Source organism: Notothenia rossii, assembly GCF_949606895.1.
Source record: "Notothenia rossii genome assembly, contig: scaffold_23, whole genome shotgun sequence".
Lineage (NCBI taxonomy): Eukaryota > Metazoa > Chordata > Actinopteri > Perciformes > Nototheniidae > Notothenia > Notothenia rossii.
Window position 1 is genome coordinate 628,957 of NW_027639856.1, and position 22,563 is coordinate 651,519.

Below are 22,563 nucleotides of genomic sequence, written 5' to 3' on the forward strand. Positions count from 1 at the left end.
AAGGTCAAAGTCTAACATGTTGATAACAGAACCTCACTAGTGAGAAAAATTGCCCTCCACTAGTTAACTAGTAAGACAAACATCTGTGTCACTAGTTTACTAGTGACTCCTCTAAGGCTCCACTAGTTAACTAGTGAGATAAAGTGTGTGTAACTAGTTAACTAGTAAGGTAAAAACCATTGCACTAGTGTAGCTAGTGGACACTTTGGACCTCACTAGTTAACTAGTGCACATTTTGAGCCTCACTAGTTAACTAGTAAGGTCAAAGGAGGCGGCAACTAGTTAACTAGTGAACATTCTGCCTTCACTAGTTAACGTGTAAGCTTTAATATGTATCCACTAGTTAACTAGTCGCCGTTCATATGGCTCACTAGTGAACGCGTATGGCATACACGTTCACTAGTGAGCCATATGCAAATGAAGCAGGCGGGACCCAGATTCTGATTGGTCAGTTCAGCTCTGTGAGGGAGAGCCTTAGGGGGCGTTCTCCTGCAATGTTTTTAGCAACGTCTCGAAGACAGTCGGGTATTCAGTGCCTACTGTTAAAATATTGTCCGTGGGAAGTCAGTCAGTGTGTGTTTTGCCTAGAAAAATACATATTTCTGTTTCTGCTTTGTTTGTGTTTTTGTTGGTGCGAGTGTGCGAATGCTTGTGTGTGAAGTATATGATCGTGGGACATTTTATAAGCGGTGCTCATGAAATTAATAAAGCAGAAACACTGGACAGATCTTAAAATCAGAAAAACGATAGATCCGTTTGAAGATAAACAACCTCTCCATATTTTGACTGCGGTCAACTCAGCCGTTGGTCAAATGAGCAGCGATTAATAGCGTCTTTACGGTGATCGCCGAGAAGCGGCACTGACGCTAGTACAAGAATACAATAATGTATGTTTTTGTGCTATATTTTTCGATAAAAATATGTTTTACCATAAGTTCTTAATAAAATTGGTACTGTTGGACTCAGTACTTGTTAGACTACTACCACAAGTACAATCATGTACTTTTACTGTGTACTTTTTTAGTAATACTGTCAAACTTCCCTCCCGAGTACAATAATTCATGTATTTGCTATGTTTGATGAGGGATAAAATGATTATTAGCCATAAGTTCTCAGTGAAAGTGGTACTGCTGGACTACTACCACAAGTACAATCAAGTACTTTTATCGTGTAGTCTTTGAGTAATACCCTGTCAATAATTAATGTATTCTGCTATAGACCTGGTACAGGGACAACCATTTTCATTTCAAACCTTTATTTATCCAGGTGTATCCCATTGAGATCATTGATCTCTTTTTCGAGGGAGACCTGCTCAAGTAGGTTCCACATGAAACATAAAAACATAAAACAACAAAAAGGACATCATACAGCATCAATACAGGGATTACAATTTACAATAACTATCCACAAGAACAGGTTCCAACAGCATCCGACTGAGTAGCATCCAACCGAGCTTTAAAAACATTTAGTGGCACCAGATTGCTCAGTTTCCATTTCATTTGCAGACTATTCCAAGACAGAGGAGCTGCGCATCTAAAAGCTATCTTCCTAAGACAGTTCTAGCAGTTGGCACATTTAATAAAACCACAGCACAGATCTCAGGCAGTAGCCACTTACAATTCGCCGTGAGATCAGGGAGCAGATGTAGGATGGAAGTTTCCCTAACATGGCTTTGTAGATGAACATGTACCAGAGACTGAGCCTCCCAGTTAGTGAAGGCAAACCAGCCCTTTCATACAGGGTACAGTGATGGGTTAATACTTTAGTTTGTCACAAATCTCAGTGCACTGTGATACGCAGCATCTAACTTGATCAGGTGATGGGCAGGTGCATTCATATAGACCAGATCCCCAGAGTCCAGCACAGGTCAAAAGGTCACAGAGCCTTTTCCTGGCCTCAAGAGAGAAGCAGGACTTGTTCCTGAAAAAGAAACCTAGCCTAACCCTCAGTTCTTTAAGCAGGTTATTGACATGAAGTTTAAAAGAGAGGCAATCATCCAGCCAGATAGCAAAAAGTCATTGAATCAACATTTGAGATATGGTCACGCTGAAGATTGAAAATAAACATTGATGTCAGACATTGAAAATGAACTAAAATGAACAAACAAAAAAAGAGCCATTATTTATTCAGTTAATTATTAGGATTTAATTCAATTATATGAACATTTTGTACATCTTTTGTTTACTTTAGCACACAAAACATTCACACAAAGTGTTCATTACTGTGCATTGTCCCTGCCAAATAAACAATTAAATGAAATGCACTAGAACAGGCGAAATATAGGTTAAAGTCATGTCTGGCTTCCCCATTAACATTCACAGCAAAAGCTTTGTTTTCCGAGACCTTATGCGCTGCGAGCATCGAGAGCCAAGCTCGTAAAAGATATTCTGAATGGCTTCAAAGGTATACCTCATCTCCTTTGGATAATCCATGTTCATTGCATAAAGTATGCCACAGAGGTATGCAAAGGCAGTAGAGGTCTGGTAGGTCATGCAGTACAATGGTCCCTTCCAACACAACAGCCACGTCTCGCACATTTGATGATATGGCGGCATCATCATCTTCAATGACGGTGAGGATGGCCACAGACACACCTCTGAGCAATCGTTCTTCATGGTCAGTGTCCTGAGGAAAAGTGAAATATGCATGAATGAGTGCTCTGGAAAACTAAACGACAAAATACATGTCCACTGATTCTAACTTTAGCACCGAGCTACTGAGTCTTAACATTCAGCTTGTGGAAGTTATAATTGCAACTCAACAGCACGGCTGCTATCACCCACCAACCTTGTTGTGCCGAGTTCTATAAAGAAGTATTTTCTGACAAAGAACACCAGACAACGATGGCCAGCTGTATCGGGTTGGCTGTTGCTCAAACAGCGCTGATATTTATTTTTAATTTTGGGTGAACTCATCGCGCTCGGGTTCATGAGGTGAAAACATCTCTGGGCTCAAAATTAAATCTTACACAAAGTGTATTATGCATAAAATGATTAGCATAAGCTATGAGGTCATAACATGTTTAAGCTACATTAAGCAATATTACTGGTATTGTGTAAGTGTATTTCCTACAGTTAGTATTACTTACCAAACACTCCAGAAGAAACTTGGTTGTGTCATCTCGGCAGGCCTCTCAGTGCTGCTGTCTTTCGGTGAGACACAATGTCAGATGTCTAAGGAGTACCCAGTGGAAACACACAAACATATCAATTAGTTTAGTGCCGTAGTGAATTTATACAAAATTCGACGTTGTGTATAGTAATGAGGAGGATAAAGAACAGGTCAGATCCCAGGAACATGCTTCAGTAAAAGACTGGCAAAAAAACACAAAAAAAACCTGCAATCCTGCGGACAATTTTAATTTCTACTTTTACAAATTAAAAATACGGAAAGACTCCACAGCAGTTACTGGAGAGTCACACAGAGTGATGGGGGCGGGTGGGGCTGCGTTCTTCCTAAAGTCCACAACCATCTCCACTGTCTTGAGAGTGTTGAGCTCCAGGTGGTTTTCCCCACACCAGGTCACCAGATGGTCCATCTCCCACCTGTAGGCAGACTCGTCCCCACCAGAGATGAGTCCGATGAGGGTGGTGTCGTCTGAACTTCAGGAGCTTGACAGACTGGTGACTGGAGGTGCAGCTGTTGGTGTACAGGGAGAAGAGTAGAGGGGAAAGAACGCAGCCTTGAGGGGAACCAGTGCTGATGGTCCGGGGGTCAGAGACGTGTTTCCCCAGCCTCACGTGCTGCTTCCTGTCAGACAGGAAGTCTGTGATCCACCTGCAGGTGGAGTCGGGCACGTGCAGCTAGGAGAGCTTGTCCTGCAGCAGAGCCGGGATGATGGTGTTGAAGGCAGAGCTGAAGTCCACAAACAGGATCCTGGCGTAGGTTCCTGCTGTGTCCTGGTGCTGGAGGAGGAAGTGAAGTGATAACTATTAGTAAACCATAATGATGGATGTTATTATCAGCAGCTGCCAATAGATCCCCTAAATCTTGTATGATGGACCTTTGACACACACACACACGTTATTGAGAGCATCCCAAGGGCATTGATTATTTCATAAGTCTAGAAGGGGGAACATAGTCTAACAACAGTTAGCTTTTGTTAATTTTACCTCGAGCCAAACGTGTGAGACTTGTTTCTGAAATCCCTTTCTCTTAAAGTGAATACATTAAAAAAACAAACAATGGACCTTACCCTAAAACTAACCACTGGATTGCTTGTCTAACATGACCTAGTCCATAAATGTGTTAAGGGTGGGAACCATTAAACGCACCCTCCCAGGCACTGCGTGTTAGCGAAGTACAACTGGGATTTCGAAGAAGAATATATGCTAGGTAAATTCTTAACAAAAAAGCAAACGTAACAAATTGAGCACTTGAGTTTTCATTAGCAGCCCCTAGCTACAGCTCCGGAACTTCGGTCAATACCGCTAACAGTCTATTTCCTTAAAATGGTACATATCACTCAATCTATATTTTCATCTTCAGTTGATGAAATCTTCATTATGTCCCTGTACACAACAAGATTCGAGCATTTTGTAATCCAGTGAGGAAATTCAAGACCAGTAAATATTGATTGATTAAACAACACTAAATAAAATGTTAGTGTTTTCTTCAAACTCAGACTCTCTGCTGCGGCTGTACCTTAAAAAGACAAAACAATTGTCTGATGATCTTTGTTGAACAAGGTCTGATTGTCCTGTACTTGTACAATGTGGGGTATTTTTAAATATTTTACTAAACCACATTCAATATTATGTTAGACACAAGTTAGTTATTACTCACATATCAAAGTCTTTTCATCTGCAAGATGGAAGAATAGCTGGGTGCTGCCTGGAGAGACTGATGAGGAGTCACCGGCTGGCTTCAGCATCACATCATCTCTTCCATAGTCTTCACTGTCCACTGGTGCTCTGTCAAAAGAGTGAACATCACAGCTGTCATGGTAACCCTTTGTTACACAACATACAACCAACATGTATCAAAAGTGACCCGAATTAGTTTAAATTGTAAATATATTTGCAATAAATTACTTTAATCATTCAGGATTCCAGGTATTCCTCAATTAACCTGTTTTTTGATCAACACCAATTCTAATTTTTATTTTTCCTTTCTTACTTTTTTAATAAAAATCATGTTTGTGTCACTACACTTCTAAGGCACAATATGGGTAAAAAATGATCCGTATTCTTTTCCTATGTTATTTCATGCATGGCTGAGTGTTTCTTTAAATACATTGTTTTTGATTACCACAAATCATTATTTTAATTCGCCCGTTCTAATTGATGAACTAAAATAGTTTATGTCAAGTGTGATAAAAATGCAAAAGAATAAAGATACTTTAATAATAATTTTGTTAAAAATAATTATTTTAGCAGAGATTTGGACAAAGCATGTATGATGTAGTAATACAACAACTATTTTAGTTCATACACTGTTACATTAGCTAGTCATGTTAGCTTGTAATATATAGAGCAGAGCTAACTAGCAAGTTAGCCTAACGTTAGCGGTAGGCAGTTTATGCTATGTTAGCTGTTGGCTACTGAATATTAACAAACTGGATTCCGCTGTAAAAAAGCTGTGAAACTTTACAATAAGATTGGCGACAACACTGTGACACCCCGCTGCGCGTTTATGTGTAATTGTCCCGCGTTGGAGACGAGAGGGTGGCGCGGCAGCACTGCAATAAGCTGTAAGCTAACGTTAGCAGCCACCTTGTTAACCTGTAAAGCCCGATTGTCCCGCCGGCGGTGGAAGACGCAACATCTTTCAAGAAACAGCATCTCAGGGCTTCTTAACATTTAACAACCTATTAATGATGCTTACTCACTTAACGGGAAGAAACTCAGCTAACTGACGTTAACCATTTTACCTAAACGAAACACAAGTCTAACACCAAGCAAATCACCACTTAGCGAAAACAGCTAACGGGGCTAACACAACTTTAGCACATAACTGGCAAAAGCGATCTTTTCTACTTCATGCTATCTGCACAAACGTATCATATGAAAGCTGAGATTCCACAGATTCCCTTAAAGTATATGTCTCATCACTCAAAACTCACTGAACTAGAAGAAGAAACGTAACCGTAAATACAAAATTAAACATTCACAAACTAGGGATTATCTAAATACATGTTTAACTCGATTACAGTCGCAGGACTCACATGATCTCAAGTCTTCCATTCTCTGTTGACGTCCCGCTGCTCATATTAAAAGGGTAGATGTAAAACATCAATCCAAAAACTCCTGGAGCAGACATACAGACAGAGTGAGCAGCTGCGCATGGAGACCCAATCAAACTTCTTCTTCTTCTTCTTCTTTGGTGTTTATTGGCAGTTGGCAAACCGACCCGCTCAAACTGACGTGGATGTTTCAAATTTGAACGACAGGCGCGGACAGTTCTCATTGGCAGGTTTCTTCGATGATGTTTATATTAACCAATCACATTCAAAGCAATATGTGAAGTAGCCAATTGCAATTTGTTTCGGTCCAAAGTCAAAATATCTCACATACTCACATAATGCAGAATTAAGTCGTTTAATAAATGTAAGTAACTCAAATAAATCATGTATATATATATATGTGTGTGTGTGTGTGTGTGTGTGTGTGTGTGTGTGTGTGTGTGTGTGTGTGTGTGTGTGTGTGTGTGTGTGTGTGTGTGTGTGTGTGTGTGTGTGTGTGTGTGCCCTTGTTTACAAATGAAATGTATTTCAAACAAGGACTACCTGAAGAATGTCTCTATGTTCAATTGCAATAAATGTAATGAATTCACCATGCACAGTCCACAAAAACGCAATATCACCCCCCATACCCCCAGTTCAAAGGTGGGCTCAAGTCAGAAAACAGATTTGTTTGCATCATCTCCAAATGCAAGTTATGCAAAGTGATGAAAATTGAAGTTGTCAATGGTTGTTTTGGCTGAATTCTATTTCAAGTGCCGTAGCTCTGGCTGTCGGCGTACGTCTGCATGTATTTTCTGAAAGTGCAAAAATACTGTAAATATCATATAGTACATTTACTTAAAAAAAAAAAATGAAATAAATGCTATTTGTTGTTATTGTCAAAATACTTAAAATAATGTTTTGGGTTGTTAATTTATAGTTCATATCTGTAATTGTACAGGATTTTGCAAGTTATTTAAAAAAAACATGATAATTACTGTAAAACATTAATTATTTCCTGTAAAATTCGGATCTTTTTTTACAGTGTATAGAATGTCTCAGTTCAAATCTTCCAGACGGTTTGAGAACTAGGCTATGCTGAAGGACACACGCCGGTTAGAATAGTCTATTCTGCACATGTGCAATGCTGCACAATTCAAATGTTAATTCGCAAAAATTAAAAATAACCAATTGAACCAAAATCCAATGTTGAATTAATGCAGTGGTTCCCAAAGTGTGACAGGCGCTTTAATCGCTGCATAGCCGATTTATTTGGACTAGAATTATCCAGGGGAGTCTAAACATTCTTTATAACACAGTTTTAGATTTGTAAAACCTTTATTCTATTTGTGAAAATACAAAAAGGGGAGATTTCGCAGCTTTTTTTTACATCTAGACCACATTAGACCAGGTCCTGATCTAAAACCACTATACCTACAGTTTTAGATTTGGGAAACCTTAATTCTATTTGTGAAAAAACAGAGGGAAATTACATTTATCAACATTTGTATTGAGAAAGTAGGCCTATAAGGGACATTTCGAGAATCATTGCACAGACACTGAACTGATTACCCAAGATCCTCAGCTATGGTTTAAGCTCGGTAATTGGATGTTTTAGCCGCAATGCACGCTGGGATATGGTGTTTATGCGATATGAAATCAGAAAAACATTTTCTTTTAAAATAAAATAATACTTTATTATGTGTGTGTGCTTGCTTTTCTCGTTGGAAGTCATCACATAACGGCATTGTAATACACGGTTCGGCTGCATGAAATATTACACATCTGCCCTAGTTCTTTATTTATAGAGCCCTGATTAGAAGACTTCTGGACAAACTGGAAGAAATGCCGCCGAAACTGAATATGTGACTTGGATCATAAATATATCAGCAATTAAACAACATCTTCCATTTCTCTTCACACAATACATCTCCTTGCAGTATCAACACTAATTCGGCTGACTTTTACATTTGATCTAATTCGTAGATAGGTTATATTTACACCATCACGGTGCACAGCTGATAGAAAAGGACTTGTAGTTTTTGAAGATATTACTGATTTTCTTTGAATATAATAATGTAAATACTGAGTCTGAAATAATATAGCAATATGCTGTAAAATGTATGTGAAAACATGAACATCTTCAGATGTTATACATACATAAGTGTCCAACACTAATAATAAAAAGTTATTATGGCTGTGTGTACCTTGTGTGCACCGCCTAGTGGTTAAAGCACGTTATTGAATTATTGTTTTTATGTGTTATATTTGATGAAAAACATATTAAGAGTACATACTTTCATATGGGGAAAGTAGAAGGTCAATGATAGAAATATAGAATATAAAAAATCAAGAAGATACTGTAAGTGATCTCTACAATAAAACAGTTTAGTGCCGGATGTACAAAGATATTAATATGAGGATGTGCAAAACAGACAAACTAATTAACCTTTATTTAAACATTAAAACATACTTTAGATTAAGGTCTTCTTTTAAATATTAACGTCTAATATATTGCTTTCCTGCAATGTTAACTATGTTGAAGCACTTATTTTAACTGATATTATACATATTAATTATACTATTATTTAGATAGAATAAGAAATCTGCAGAATACGACAGTGTAATGGTGGAGGTATATACACATATTGAAAGATGTCTTGTAATGCACTGTTGAGGAAGCTGCGACCCAAGTTTTTCATTCATTGCATAACTACACCGTCGTTGTGTATAATATGATATGTCAATAAACCTTATAAAATCTTGAAATCTTGAAGGGGATGTGCAAAATAGCCATTATATACAGTCTTTAAATAACTATTAGAGAATAACGAGTAATGAATATACTTTATAAAGATCTGCAGATAAATGTTTAGTCTTCTCAAGCACGAACTATCAAATATCTCTCCTGATTGTTGGCACTTGACAATCACCTTCCCGGAATTTTACTCAGGTGTAACTAAAGTCTGATTTAAGGGTTGTTTATATTTCACATCATTAATCAGAATCTGCAAAGTAACTCAAATAAATGTAGTGGAGTAAAAATACCAGGTTAACCTCTGAATTGTAGTGGAGTAGAATTACAAAGTAACAATGAGCTGTCATGTGGGTATATATTAATGCTGCGCATTATGTACACGAGCGATTTTCACCCATTTATTAATTATATGTTTTAAATTTGATAACACCAATGTGTTTAATACTGGCAACTTCTAATTGTGGGAAAAACGAAAACGTTCCCAGTAGAGACGTCCCATAGAACATGTTGCGAAACACAATAGCCAGCATGTGTAGTTCTGGGGGGGCGTTCGAGTCAAGTTTTCGATGGTCTGCCGTGGTTTCGTTCCATTTCAAAGAGCTGTTTGACGCTCGGCGTAACCTTGGCGCACTGCCACTCCAACATCCAATCCCAGAGCTTGAAGATTAATCACGGGGACTGTAGTCCTAAACGATAGCTGGGGATTATGGGTAGTGTAGTGTCTTCGGCCATCCTAAACTCGATGATGCTCGAAATGTCCCTTATAGGCCTACGTCTGTTTCCGGTTATTTTTATTTTGAAATTCAGTTCCTGATGGACGGACAAAAAAGCCCGTGATTATGGAATTAAACAAATAAATAAAAACAAGGATAATTGTGTGTTATTGTTGAGTAAATACAGATTTCAGTATTCTGAGGCTCTGAGCCCATTTCTTTTCCTCACTGATGGCAAAAAAAGTCAGACATTATACGATTTAAAATAAAAACAATGTTCGTAGCTTGATATTGAGTAAGAAGACGTTTTTATGAACTCCACAGCTTCCGGTCTTCCAAGACCCGACCGGACAAAAAGACGTGGTGCAGGCACGAAACATACTACCAATAGAAATACATTGCTTTTAAAATCGTTCTGTGTGACACGAACAAAAGGGGAAAATCGCGTTGGTGAACACGAATCAACAGATTAAATGTCGTGAGACTCGTGACTATAACACGAAATGCCGTGTTGATTATTCAGCTATTTCAGGACATCGAGGCTATACATGTTGTTGTTTATACCGTTTTTTAAACCTTTTATTTTAAATATTCAGCTTTTTCTGCATTTTTGTAGCTAAAAGCAGCTACATATTCAGCTTTTTCTGCATTTTCAGCTAAATTCTGCCACAAATGTTCACAGTTTACAACAATCGCACGCATTTTCTGCAGGAAATGCATTTTCTAGTTCTGGGTGCATTCCATATTTTAAACACACAAACATTGACACTTTATGATTATGATGATTATTATGATTACGATGATTATTATTATTATTATTATAATTATTATTATTCATAATAATAATATTTGTGTGTGTGGTTTAAGAAGGGCGGCGCCCTAGCGCCCTCTATAGACCAGCCGCCACTGCTTATAATGTGACTCTCGTGTCTGTTACATTTCATTTCTGGCAAATCTAATAAGTGGCGACATCTTCGGAACATTATGACAGACGAAAACGAAAATGGCACTCAGCAATTCAACAGTGTAATGAATCGCGTTTTTAATGCGCTTGACGTTGCCAGACGGGATCTTGCAGCGCAGCGCAACGACAATGTGCTGCGAGTCACCAGGAACACGTTTCGGAGACGGCGGAGGGCTCCAACAACGGGTATCATTTCAGTTCTTAAATGTGCATTAGCATTAGCATTGTCCATTTCATATTGTGCTGATGCATTGGTCTTAAATCATATATAGTGCAAGGCAAGCTTATTTAAAAAGTTTTGTTCACGTTACATTTGCAGTGGATTCCTAATGTATCGAGTTTTAACGTTTTCATTTTAAGTTTGAGCCGGAAGAGCAAGCTAACTACTGCTGTGTAGCCTACATAAAGCCTACATAAACTTACTGTGCCAGGACAAGTTGTGTATTTTAAACCAACTGGATAAATATTACAGTTATAAAGATGAAAATATTTAAGCAATAGTCGTAAAAGTATTTAAGCAGTAGTGTACTTGAATGTTATGTTTTGGAGAAGCTCCCACAAATCTTTAAAAAGGAATATTATAACTTGTTCATAATTATACAAAAATGTGAGAACTATGACAACTCAATTTCAGTATAAATGCTAACGTCCTTGACTCAACAGGCCAATTATACTTAGGGATACCAACTTTGTTATGTCTTTTTCTAATGACAATTAAGCAGTTATTACAAATAACATACTCCACTAAATACAGCTGCTATTTCTGCTATAGACAGGCTATATCAGTATTAACAAAATCTGTTTCACAATTTAAATGACAAATCTGTCATTTAAATTGTGAAATATTTAAATGTTATATCCATGGCTTAGGACATTACATTACGAAGCTGTATCATACGGTAATCCTATATCTTTCTTTCTTTCAAAATGGCGGACTGTAGGATAGACGATAAGTAAAGCATGCAAGAGAAAAAACGTTATACATAAAAATGGTCATCCATACATTTTCTCCCTCCTTTCCAGACTCAATGGAGCAATTTAGTAAATAAAGTTATTCAATTTTTAACGGTGCTTATTTGGTATAATAATTTGTAATAATTTACATTCTGTCATTTTACAGGGGCATCAAATGAATCTGCCGGAGTTTGGAGGGTGAGACTTTTTCTGTTGGCTATGGCGGACCAATCCGTCCTTCCAGCAGCTACAGAGAGCAGCCGACTGTCAAGAGAAGGTTTAGGTAAATAATTAAATAGGTTTTAAAAATGAGCATCCACTTAAGACTGATTCATTATCTGCACAGGAAATGCACACAATTGTTTGCACACCAATCAACTTCATTGAAGACTTTTCAATGTTTTATATGAATATTAAATCTGTATGGCCTGGGTGCAAGGTTGAAAACATTAAAAATAATCTCTGTAATCCATCACCTCCACTTTTGGCAGCAATGCTTACCTTTAGTGCCTAAAAGCATACACATTATGCCTATTCTATCATTGGCTTACATTGTTCAAATATTAATAATAGCTTTTTCCCATTCATAACAAAGTCAATGTCTATGATGAGCCTTCATTGATATGGCACCTTTTTTGACCATATGTTCATAAATGTATATTCTTCACGTCATATAAAGACACGATATGGCTTAGAATCTAAATTATAATTATAGTTATTTATAGAGGCAGTATATTGACTGACACCTTTTTCTTTTTCTTTTTTACAGGAATCCCAGCTCATGACATGCAAGGGGTTGTTTCGGAACGAAGCTATGTCAAGCTCTCAATGAGTCTTTTAGAGTTCAACAGTTATGTTTGCCAAAGTTTTCCTAAAATTCCATTAAATATGATTGGGTTCACTCTGGCAAGAGCCAGCAACTGCAGGCTACTAACACAACTGCAGGCTACTACTATGGCAGACCTTAAAAGATCTATTGGCAGGAGCAGGGTTTATATAATCCCGCAGGCAGACATACCAACATCGTTAGTGGTGAGTTGTTGTTTTGAGCCTATTCTTTACTACTGTTACTATGTTATAAATTCTACATATATATATATTATACTTAATTCTTTAATATTAGGAGATTGATATTGGTTATTTTTTAAGCTGCTTGTTTCGTCCATCAAGTTCTCCTAAACTTCTTTATCATCCACCCCACAGATGGCTTCATCTTCTGCCTCTGCAGCCTTTAGACCTGCAGGAGCACCCTCTACCTCGGCCACTGATTCTGCAGGAGTACCCTCTACCTCGGCCACTGATTCTGCAGGAGCACCCTCTACCTCGGCCACTGATTCTGCTGGAGCACCCTCTACCTCGGCCACTGATTCTGCAAGAGCACCTTCTGCCTCGGCCGCCTCTACCTCGGCCACTGATTCTGCAAGAGCACCTTCTGCCTCTGCAGCCTTTAGACCTGCAGGAGCACCCTCTACCTCGGCCACTGATTCTGCAGGAGCACCCTCTACCTCGGCCACTGATTCTGCTGGAGCACCCTCTACCTCGGCCACTGATTCTGCTGGAGCACCCTCTACCTCGGCCACTGATTCTGCAAGAGCACCCTCTGCCTCGGCCGCCTCTACCTCGGACACTGATTCTGAAGGAGCACCCTCTGCCTCGGCCGCCTCTACCTGGGCCGCCACTGAAACTGCAGGATCAACCGCTGCCCCCATACCCCCATCAACTTCTGTATCTATGGACGCTGATGTATGTAAAAAATATCTTATTATGAATTCATCTCAGGACATTTTCGAAAATAAACATAGTAAAAGACGGTTGGATGTAATTGTTACCTCTTGTCAATCAACAGGTGGAAGGTTTGCATTCCGCACAATGGGTAAATGCTGGGACTCCAGAGGTAAAGCTTTATATGGCTCTATAGTTCAGTATTTGTAGTATATACGTTTTAATAAGGACATTAACATTCCATGCACCAATTTTACTTTCAAGGTCTTTTACAGAAGGTCACGTTTGGAACAACCAAACAGGTATTTATAGATAATGGTGTTTTATACATAATTAACACAGTGTATTGGTTTTGAATGTAAGAAAACTGAATACCCTGTTCTCATCCTTTATATATTCTATGAATAGTGACCTCTTAAAAGAAAGACACATTTTTTTTTTCTAGGAATTCCTTCAATGATTTTTTAATTGATGATTCTGATGAGGAGGAAGAGGGCGAGGACGAGGCTTTTGGGGCTTTGGAAATTGATGTCTTTCCCGTGGTAAGCTTTATTTGTCATTATTAAAAAATAGGACAACATTTGTTTCCAGGAACTGATAATGACACATACTAAATGCATTTCCGAAAGCACCAGTACCCAAGACAGACAACCCCTCTTCACCAATCACCAGTCATGTATAATGGACTTTATACATTTTTAATCATTTAGGAAGAAGTGGATCTGACCGTCCTTTTAAGTGACTTCAAAAAGGATTTCGTTTCTGATGGCCTAGTCAGTAGCATCTGCATCAGGAGGAAGAAACTTCTTGAGAGTGCAATAAAAGCCATCTCAAGGGTTACATTCTGCTGGAACAATTCCCCCTACATAGAATTTGTAGGAGAAGATGGAGATGACATGGGAGGACCACAGAGAGAGTTTTTCAGGTCTGAATAACCTCATTTAGTGTATGATTCTTAATCATAATGTGTCCTCGTTTTCAGGTTGACTGCAAAGTAATAGTACTGTATTTTTTTCTCAATTGATTTATTGTAGACTCTTGATGATAGAAGTACAGACATCCATGGGAATATTCGAGGGAAAGGCTGGTCAGGTCTTTCTTACCTATGACCAAGCGGCATTAGATGGCCACAAGTATTTCCAAGCAGGCCGCCTAATTGCGTGGTCAGTAGCACACGGAGGTCCGTGTATCAAAGCCCTGGATCCCAGCCTGTACCAGCTGATGTGCGGCCAGGAGCCTCAACTGGAGCAATTTGACTGCAGTGTGCTGCCTGATCCGGATGTTCAAAGCAGAGTAAAAAGGGTGCCTGATTATTTTTATGTTATTAATTAATTAATATTTATTAGGATTTGATAGAAACAAATACATTCCTTCTTGGTCAGTCAAAGTTTGTAAAAGCATAAAAAGCATTTCTACTAAACCTTTGTAATTTATCAATCCGGCTACATTGTTTTATCTCTAAGATCCTACAGTGCAAGACTGCAGAGGACCTGTCTGCCCTCCAGAAAGACTTGGGGGACTGGATCTCTGAGTGTGGCGTCCCTGGCATCTTCAGTGCCACTATCGGAGAAATTCCGAAGATTTATGCCTATGTAGTTAAGCACTACATATTTCTCAGGTAAACAAAAACACTTATAAACAAAAAAATATAAAGTCATAGACATTATGAAACACTGTTAATATAAAAGCCATAACTTACTGTATGCTACTAATATTTAACATTTTGAACACTGAATATTTTTGTGTTTTCCTTAATGTAGGTTAAAATGTTGCAAATTATGTATGCTCTTTCCTTTTATCACTGCTTTTTAGTCTTTTCCCAAAAAAAAACATCAGTTTTTCTTCAGGTTATATATATGTTTGATCTTTGTTGGCTTATAGAACGGCCAAGATGGTGAACCAATTGACGGAGGGCATGAATGCTTTTGGGAACCTGTGGGACCTGGTCAGGAACAACTGGATTGCCTTCCTTCCCTGCTTCACCAACATGAGGACCCCGCTGACAAAATCCTCCTTTAAGGCCATATTGAAATATGAATACAGTCCAAGAGGAACAAATCACCGGGAAAAAGAGGAGGACACGATATACAGCTGGGAGTTGTTCCTAAACCTCATCGAAGGTACATTTTATACCTTAAGGAAAATTTAAAAGCACCTCATATGAAATGACTACAACTCAGTAAATACTGTTATTGATGGATGCTTTACAAAAAAGAAAATCGATTTAATTTAATATCAATGTAGATAATGCAAATACAAAAAGGGGCAAATACACATGTTGATGTCAATATACCATAAAGCCAAATAAATGTAAACTACATTATTGATTAATGTTTGATGTTAAATTACTTTAGTGATATTATTATGTTCCACATTTGACTTTAAAAATGAAAATAAATATTATTCCAATATACACTTTTGTCATTGGCAGACAAACTGACTGAACTGACATTTGAGGACCTGCTGATTTTCATCACTGGGGCAGATGAAGTTCCAACGCTTGGCTTTCCAAACAAGCCCTCCATTGACTTTTATACACAGGAGGCCGGCGTGCGTCGTTTGCCATATGCCTCAACCTGTGCTATGACGTTGTTCCTACCAAGAGGCATCACAGAGGAACAAGAGCTTCACAACATACTGAACCAGTCAGTGAAAGACTCGTTGGGCTTTTTAAAGGTCTAGAAATATAGACAAGGAGGAAGAGAGGAGTAGGAGGAGGATTGGGAGGGTGTGCAGAGTGTGAGGATAAGATGAGGGAGAAATTATTACTGCAATTTTGTGAACTTTGACATTATTGCCATAAATATGGAAACTTAATAATAATAATAATGTCCCCTCACACTTAATAGTTTTTGGCCCTCACATTATGTTCTTTCAATTAGAACATGTTTTGAATCTGTCTAACACAAAGCAGATACCTGTCCTTTAAGTCAGTTGTTCCACTCATTGCATTTTGGAGATCTTGCTGTTGTTCAGAGCTCAGGATAATGTGTGGTTGTGGCACTATCACTGCTCGTTCAAGATCATCATTGTTTGCTTGCAACTGATCGAGCCGTATGCCATGTCTTGCCAAGCCATCTTCAATATTTTCTTGGCTGTAGGGATCATTTCCAAAGACATTGTCAATAGCTGTTGAATGTTGCTCCCTGTTGGCTAGCATGCCCTCCATCCAAATATGTGTTGGTGTACGATTGTTAGCAGTTCTTAGTCTATGGTTGTTCCAGGCATGTCTGAATAAATCTAGTCTTTTTTGGATTTCTGGTTTAAAAACGATTTGTAGTGCCATTTTCTGAATGTCATCTCCGGGGTTCAATATTTCTTCATCTTCAAAGGAATAAAAAAGTGTGTAAAAATAGTGCACAACCTGCTGGAAAACATCTCTCCAAAGACGCTCAATACGTTGGTTGTGTACAGACTGGCCTGTAATGTGCCTCGCTTCTCCGTTTCCCTGTAGAAGGTTCATCAAGAGGGCAACTAGAGTGTTCTCCCCGCCGTGGTCAGACCTGACTCTGGATGGTAACCCATACCGACAGGTAGCTCGAACAAAATGGGTCAACACTGTCAAAGCTGTGTTGTCAGTGCCGCAGTTGATAAAAGTTACGAGTCTGGAGTTCCCATCAATTCCGGCATGTGTCACAAACCCCCACCTGTACAAATAATCGAATGAATAGAACAAGGAATTAATGCATTACATCAACTACCTTAAAGGTTATCTTTATAACATTTGTTCAATATATCCAATACTTCTATAAATGTTGTTGATAATAAAATGATTGAGATTATATAGTGAAAGAGGAAAATAATAAACACAACTACGATGGATTAGAAGATCATATTGACTGCTATAATTACTTTCTTTCAAAGTCTAGAGCTGATTACCGAATGAGACGCATATGGCCATCTATGTGCCACAAGCTGTTAGGAAAGGGCACATAGTAGGTTCTCCTAGCCACAGTCTGGCCCCATCTCTGTGCTGCTGCAGCAGGATCGATTTGCTTTAGAGTCTCTCTAACTCTTCTTCTTTGTACCACAATCCCTTCTGCGTGCAGGTATGCCCTCATCATCTGAAAGTGGTTGATTTAAAGACAAATAAGATACAGATCATTATCTATAAAATGATATATATAAAAAACTCTAAAAGGGAATATTAACTAGTATGCTTACTTCTGAACCTGATCTAGGAAACTGGTTGTGGAGTCTCCTGACATGCTCTTCTAGGTCAGGATCACTAATGGTAGTGAATCTGTTCCTTGCTGAAGTATTTAAAGACTTCATTTTTTTATGAAGGAATGAGGAGGAACAGCCCAACATCCTTGCCATTGCTCTCACGGTAAAACCTTGACCTAGGAGAAGCTCAATTTGCCCCCTCGTTATGTCAAGAGCAGGTCTTCCTCGTCTTCCTTATGATATGGAAATAAAAAGGAAAATATATAAACATATGTATAATTATTATAACAGCTCATCAGAACGTTCATCAACAGAACAATGATTTTTTAAAAGTTAAGTAAGTCTGTTAAAAACAGGTCACATTAATATTCACGTGAGTTCAAACTTATATAAACTGGTAAAAAAAACATATAGAGTTTTATTATAAACCTGTCCCTTCCCTTTAACTTTTATCCATTTGACTATATCCTAATTACAAGAATGCAGGTTTTTTTCCTCATCAAAAATGAGGTATAACACATTTCTTTGCCATAGCTTCTTAATGACATTGATACTGTTGGATACAGTATTAGTAAGACCAGTACCAACAATACTATGAAGTACTTTTACTGTCAACTTTTTGAGTAATCCTCTGTCAAAGTCCTCTCCTGAGTACACGAAAGCATTTTTTTCTTTTCTTTTTAATAAGCCTTAAAAGAATGTTCTTCATGAGACTGGAATTGTTGGACAGAGTATTTTAAGAGGATATGGTAGACATGATATATAAAGTATTTCCATTCAGTACTCCAGCAGGAGCATTTAACCATTGGAAAGTATTCACAGAATGTCCTGGATAGCTGTTCACAACTTTCCTTCAGCACAGTGCCACACACCCTTGTCACTTTAATTGAACTGTTATGATGCTGTTATCTTTTAATATATGATTATTTCTCTGCCCCTAGTTCTTTCCTCACAGATTCTTCAGTCTCATCATTCCATCAGTCCCAGTCAACGCCTCCAGCACACTTCCAGGGTCTGACTCCAGAGAGATATTGTCCTGATGCTGTACAAGGGTTATGCCCCATGATCACAAAATGATCCCTGTGTGCCAATGAGCTGATATCATGTCTGGGATTAACGTTACATCAGCCTTTGTAAAAACAATTATTTCCTTTTTTCTCTTTTCTCTTCCCTTAACTGAATAGTCCTGTCTTTAAGTAATGAAATGTAGAGTCCCTTTCTTTCACCATTTTAAGTCTGCAAAACAGGCATTGTTACTGTATGTGTTTTGAGAAATTACACAATAAATGGCCCAGAATTGTTCATTATGAAGTTTGACTGTTGTTGGCTTGAAGAAATACATTCTGGCTAAGCCGTCCAGGTGAAATAGGCTTTGTTTTGCAATATTTATTATTATGTCACCAGTTATTTAAATAAATCACTATCAGAGGATAATACAAGGAAACCTAATACTGCCTTTATCTAAAGAGCCATTGAAGCCCATGAATAATTGAACCTTCCGCAAATATTTTCATCTGCTGTATTAGTAACGTTCCCACGTGTTTTCAAATTGAAATTAAAGGACTAATATCTGTACAGAACATTATACAAATATGCTTCACCTGCGGTATTTTAATTTTTAAAAGTGTTCAGAAAGACTCAATCAATTATATATATCTATATATATAATATCTATATTGTTATTAACTTCAACCAAAGTACTGTTAATGCACTGTGCTCATGTAGGGTGAAGAGCCCTCCTGTGGGGAAACATAGAAACTGCACTTAAACCACTTTGTGCTTTTTAACCGGTTTAAAATAGTTTTTTTCACTTTTAAAATACATGCTGCCCTAGATATAAGTACAAATGAAGTCTGAAATGCAGTGCCTAACTCACCTGAATGCACAAGGTGTGCTGCATGGAAACCAGTATGTAGGGCATTGGAAGCTTGAGGTTCGGAGATGAAAGATCTGAGATCAGTGAGACTTTGAACTATATCCTGCACAGCCTCGGCGCTGATGGTATCTCCAACCCTTCTTACGTTAGCTATAGAGCTGTTGATAGCGTAAACTTCTGTTCGGCCCAAAGAACCTTGATTAAATGCTCTTTGAATCTCAGTACATCTTCTTCTTATACGTCTCAGTACAACGTCCGCCATGTTTGTGTATGAACTTCTGTGAAGATTGATGGGTGAGGTCTATCTTAAGAGCCAATAGGAGACCTCGATGCATTATTTCCCCTCCTCCTCATTAGCATTCTGTGCGACTAGTGCGACTAGTGCGACTAGTGCACATTTGGGATCCACTAGTGCGACTAGTGAACATTTTAAGCCCGACTAGTTCACTAGTGGAATTTCAATGTATCTCACTAGTTAACTAGTAAAGGGCGAAGGGTTCACTAGTTAACGTGTAGACATTTTGAGCCCCACTAGTTAACTAGTAAGGCCAAAAGACGCGTCAACTAGTTAACTAGTGAACCTTTTGCCTTTACTAGTTAACTAGTGAGTGATTCTGGGTGCGACTAGTTAACTAGTGCAGACAAATGTATGCCACTAGTTAACTAGTTGTGCTTATTTTGTGTAACTAGTTAACATGTCAGAGCTTTTGCAGCGCACTAGTTAACATGTAAGACTTTTAGCGTCACTAGTACGGTCAGAGGGTCACTAGTTCATGAAAAAGCTTACATGTTGATACTTTGGTGCAACTAGTGCTGCTCCTGGCGTCACTAGTAAGGCTTATGTGCTAACTAGTCGGACAAAAGTGCCACTAGTCGCTGAAAAAGACTGACTAGTGTAATGTTTTATTGAACTAGTAAAGCAGAATGCCAAACTAGTTTGACCATATCTCTAACAAGTGGAATCAAAGAGCCAACTAGTGTAGACAGCTGCCGTCTGATATCAAGGATGTGGAATAAATACTCAAATGGCTTGCCATAGTGGCTCACTGCGTTAACGCTCGCCCCTGGATGCGGTTGGTCGCGTGTTCGAGTCCATGCTGTGGCATACTTTTTTTCATTTTCACCCTTTTTCTATGGATCTCCAAAAAGTCAACTTTGACTTTTTCTGAGACTGGAGGAATTCAAGGGGAGTTTTCAAGGGACTCTACCCGCCTTATGAGGCACTATTTTCAAATACTTTTTTCCATTTTCACCCTTTTTCTATGGATCTCCAAAAAGTCAACTTTGACTTTTTCTGAGTCTGGAGGAATTCAAGGGGAGTTTTCAAGGGACTCTAGCCGCCTTATGAGGCACTATATTCGAATACTTTTTTCCATTTTCACCCTTTTTCTATGGATCTCCAAAAAGTGAACTTTTACATTTTCTGAGTCTGGAGGAATTCAAGGGGAGTTTTCAGGGGAGTGCGTTCTCTCTGCCATCTCCTCCCTGTGTGTGTGTTGCTGCATGCAGCAGCTGCGTGTGTGTGTAAACTGCCCCTCCCCCTCGCAAGCAGGCGGGGGAGAGAGAGATGTTTCGTCTCGATTTACACATGCTATGACTCCGGGGGTACTTCCATTCGCTTCGTCTTGATCTGTTGATGTTATTTCATGTCTCGTTTGTCCATTGTGACGGTGGGAAAGCCAGGGAAATGTCCCGGAGATATACTGAGAAATCTTTGTAACAGCATTTTCCTGCGATCAAAGCTGTTCGCAGCTACGAGGCTGGGACCGCTTCCATTCGCTGCGTCTTGATCTGTAGATGTTATTTAATGTCTCAATTGTTCATTTTGATGGAGAAAAAGTTGTATATTTAGTAAATTCAGAGTGTCTAAGATGCACAAGTAGGCATGTTTGAGTACTCAGGTCCAGCGGCTCACTGCGTTAATGCTCGCCCCTGGATGCGGTTGGTCGCGTGTTCGAATCCATGCTGTGGCATTCTTTTTTTCATTTTCACCCTTTTTCTATGGATCTCCAAAAAGTGATCTTTTACATTTTTCTGAGTCTGGAGGAATTCAAGGGGAGTTTTCAGGGGAGTGCGTTCTCTCTGCTATCTCCTCCCTGTGTGTGTGTTGCTGCATGCAGCAGCTGCGTGTGTGTGTAAGCTGCCCCTCCCCCTCGCAAGCAGGTTGGGGAGAGAGAGATGTTTCGTCTCGGTTTACACATGCTATGACTCCGGAGGTACCTCCATTCGCTTCGTCTTGATCTGTTGATGTTATTTCATGTCTCGTTTGTCCATTGTGACGGTGGGAAAGCCAGCGAATTGTCCCGGAGATATACTGAGAAATCTTTGTAACAGCATTTTCCTGCGATCACAGCTGTTCACAGCTACGAGGCTGGGACTGCTTCCATTCGCTTCGTCTTGATCTGTAGATGTTATTTAATGTCTCATTTGTTCATTTTGATGGAGAAAAAGTTGTACATTTAGTGAATTCAGAGTTTCTAAGATGCAAATGTAGGCATGTTTGAGTACTCAGGTCCAGTGGCTCACTGCGTTAATGCTCGCCCCTGGATGTGGTTGGTCGCGTGTTTGAATCCATGCTGTGGCATACTTTTTTTCATTTTCACCCTTTTTTCTATGGATCTCCAAAAAGTCAACTTTTACATTTTCTGAGTCTGGAGGAATTCAAGGGGAGTTTTCAGGGGAGTGCGTTCTCTCTGCCATCTCTTCTTCCCTGTGTGTGCGTTGCTGCATGCAGCAGCTGCGTGTGTGTGTGTAAACTGCCCCTCCCCTTCGCAAGCAGGCGGGGGAGAGAGAGATGTTTCGTCTCGATTTACACATGCTATGACTCCGGGGGTAGTTCCATTCGCTTCGTCTTGATCTGTTGATGTTATTTCATGTCTCGTTTGTCCATTGTGACGGTGGGAAAGCCAGGGAAATGTCCCGGAGATATACTGAGAAATCTTTGTAACAGCATTTTCCTGCGATCACAGCTGTTCACAGCTACGAGGCTGGGACCGCTTCCATTCGCTTCGTCTTGATCTGTAGATGTTATTTAATGTCTCATTTGTTCATTTTGATGGAGAAAAAGTTGTACATTTTGTGAATTCAGAGTGTCTAAGATGCAAAAGTAGGCATGTTTGAGTACTCATGTCCAGTGGCTCACTGTGTTAACGCTCGCCCCTGGATGCGGTTGGTCGCGTGTTCGAATCCATGCTGTGGCATACTTTTTTTCATTTTCACCCTTTTTCTATGGATCTCCAAAAAGTC

At 39.0% G+C, this 22,563-nt stretch overlaps 2 protein-coding genes and 1 long non-coding RNA gene across 5 annotated transcripts; 1 reads left to right on the forward strand and 2 right to left on the reverse strand.

The window, feature by feature from the left end:
• Positions 1 to 1,231: 1,231 nt before the first annotated feature.
• LOC307027331 lies at positions 1,232 to 4,948 on the reverse strand. Its single transcript, XR_013804600.1, has 3 exons — positions 4,786 to 4,948; positions 3,089 to 3,905; positions 1,232 to 2,625 (listed from the first exon to the last, which is right to left on the reverse strand). It is a non-coding gene; the product is annotated as an uncharacterized lncRNA (long non-coding RNA).
• Positions 4,949 to 10,475: 5,527 nt separating this feature from the next.
• Positions 10,476 to 16,529, forward strand: LOC307027336 (G2/M phase-specific E3 ubiquitin-protein ligase-like). Of its 3 annotated transcripts, none has more exons than XM_079695563.1 (12): positions 10,476 to 10,784; positions 11,719 to 11,835; positions 12,322 to 12,584; positions 12,756 to 13,295; positions 13,399 to 13,446; positions 13,539 to 13,576; positions 13,720 to 13,816; positions 13,985 to 14,199; positions 14,309 to 14,576; positions 14,738 to 14,892; positions 15,156 to 15,394; positions 15,706 to 16,529. In XM_079695563.1, the coding sequence occupies exons 1-12, from the start codon at positions 10,619 to 10,621 to the stop codon at positions 15,954 to 15,956; spliced, it is 2,397 nt and encodes a 798-aa protein (XP_079551689.1). In that variant the 5' UTR covers positions 10,476 to 10,618; the 3' UTR covers positions 15,957 to 16,529. The 3 variants fall into 3 exon arrangements, with proteins under 3 accessions (XP_079551689.1, XP_079551690.1, XP_079551691.1); XM_079695564.1 differs by having other exon boundaries at positions 10,669 to 11,639; XM_079695565.1 differs by lacking the exons at positions 10,476 to 10,784; positions 11,719 to 11,835 and having other exon boundaries at positions 12,322 to 12,402.
• On the reverse strand, positions 16,153 to 20,346 carry LOC307027337 (uncharacterized protein; the record flags this gene model as incomplete). The annotated part of the gene is made up of 4 exons (XM_079695566.1): positions 19,318 to 20,346; positions 17,439 to 17,674; positions 17,154 to 17,338; positions 16,153 to 16,921 (listed from the first exon to the last, which is right to left on the reverse strand). Exons 1-4 carry the CDS (start codon positions 19,577 to 19,579, stop codon positions 16,153 to 16,155), a joined length of 1,452 nt encoding a protein of 483 aa, XP_079551692.1. The 5' UTR covers positions 19,580 to 20,346.
• Between the last annotated feature and the right edge of the window lie 2,217 nt (positions 20,347 to 22,563).

What these genes read in the sequence shown, in the direction of transcription:
- LOC307027336 (XM_079695563.1), top strand. Translation starts at nt 10,619, where the DNA reads ATGACAGACGAAAACGAAAATGGCACTCAGCAATTCAACAGTGTAATG. An exon ending in TAAATGCTGGGACTCCAGAG is followed by an intron (nt 13,447 to 13,538) that starts GTAAAGCTTTAT and finishes TTTACTTTCAAG; the next exon opens with GTCTTTTACAGAAGGTCACG. An exon ending in TTCAAAGCAGAGTAAAAAGG is followed by an intron (nt 14,577 to 14,737) that starts GTGCCTGATTAT and finishes TTTATCTCTAAG; the next exon opens with ATCCTACAGTGCAAGACTGC.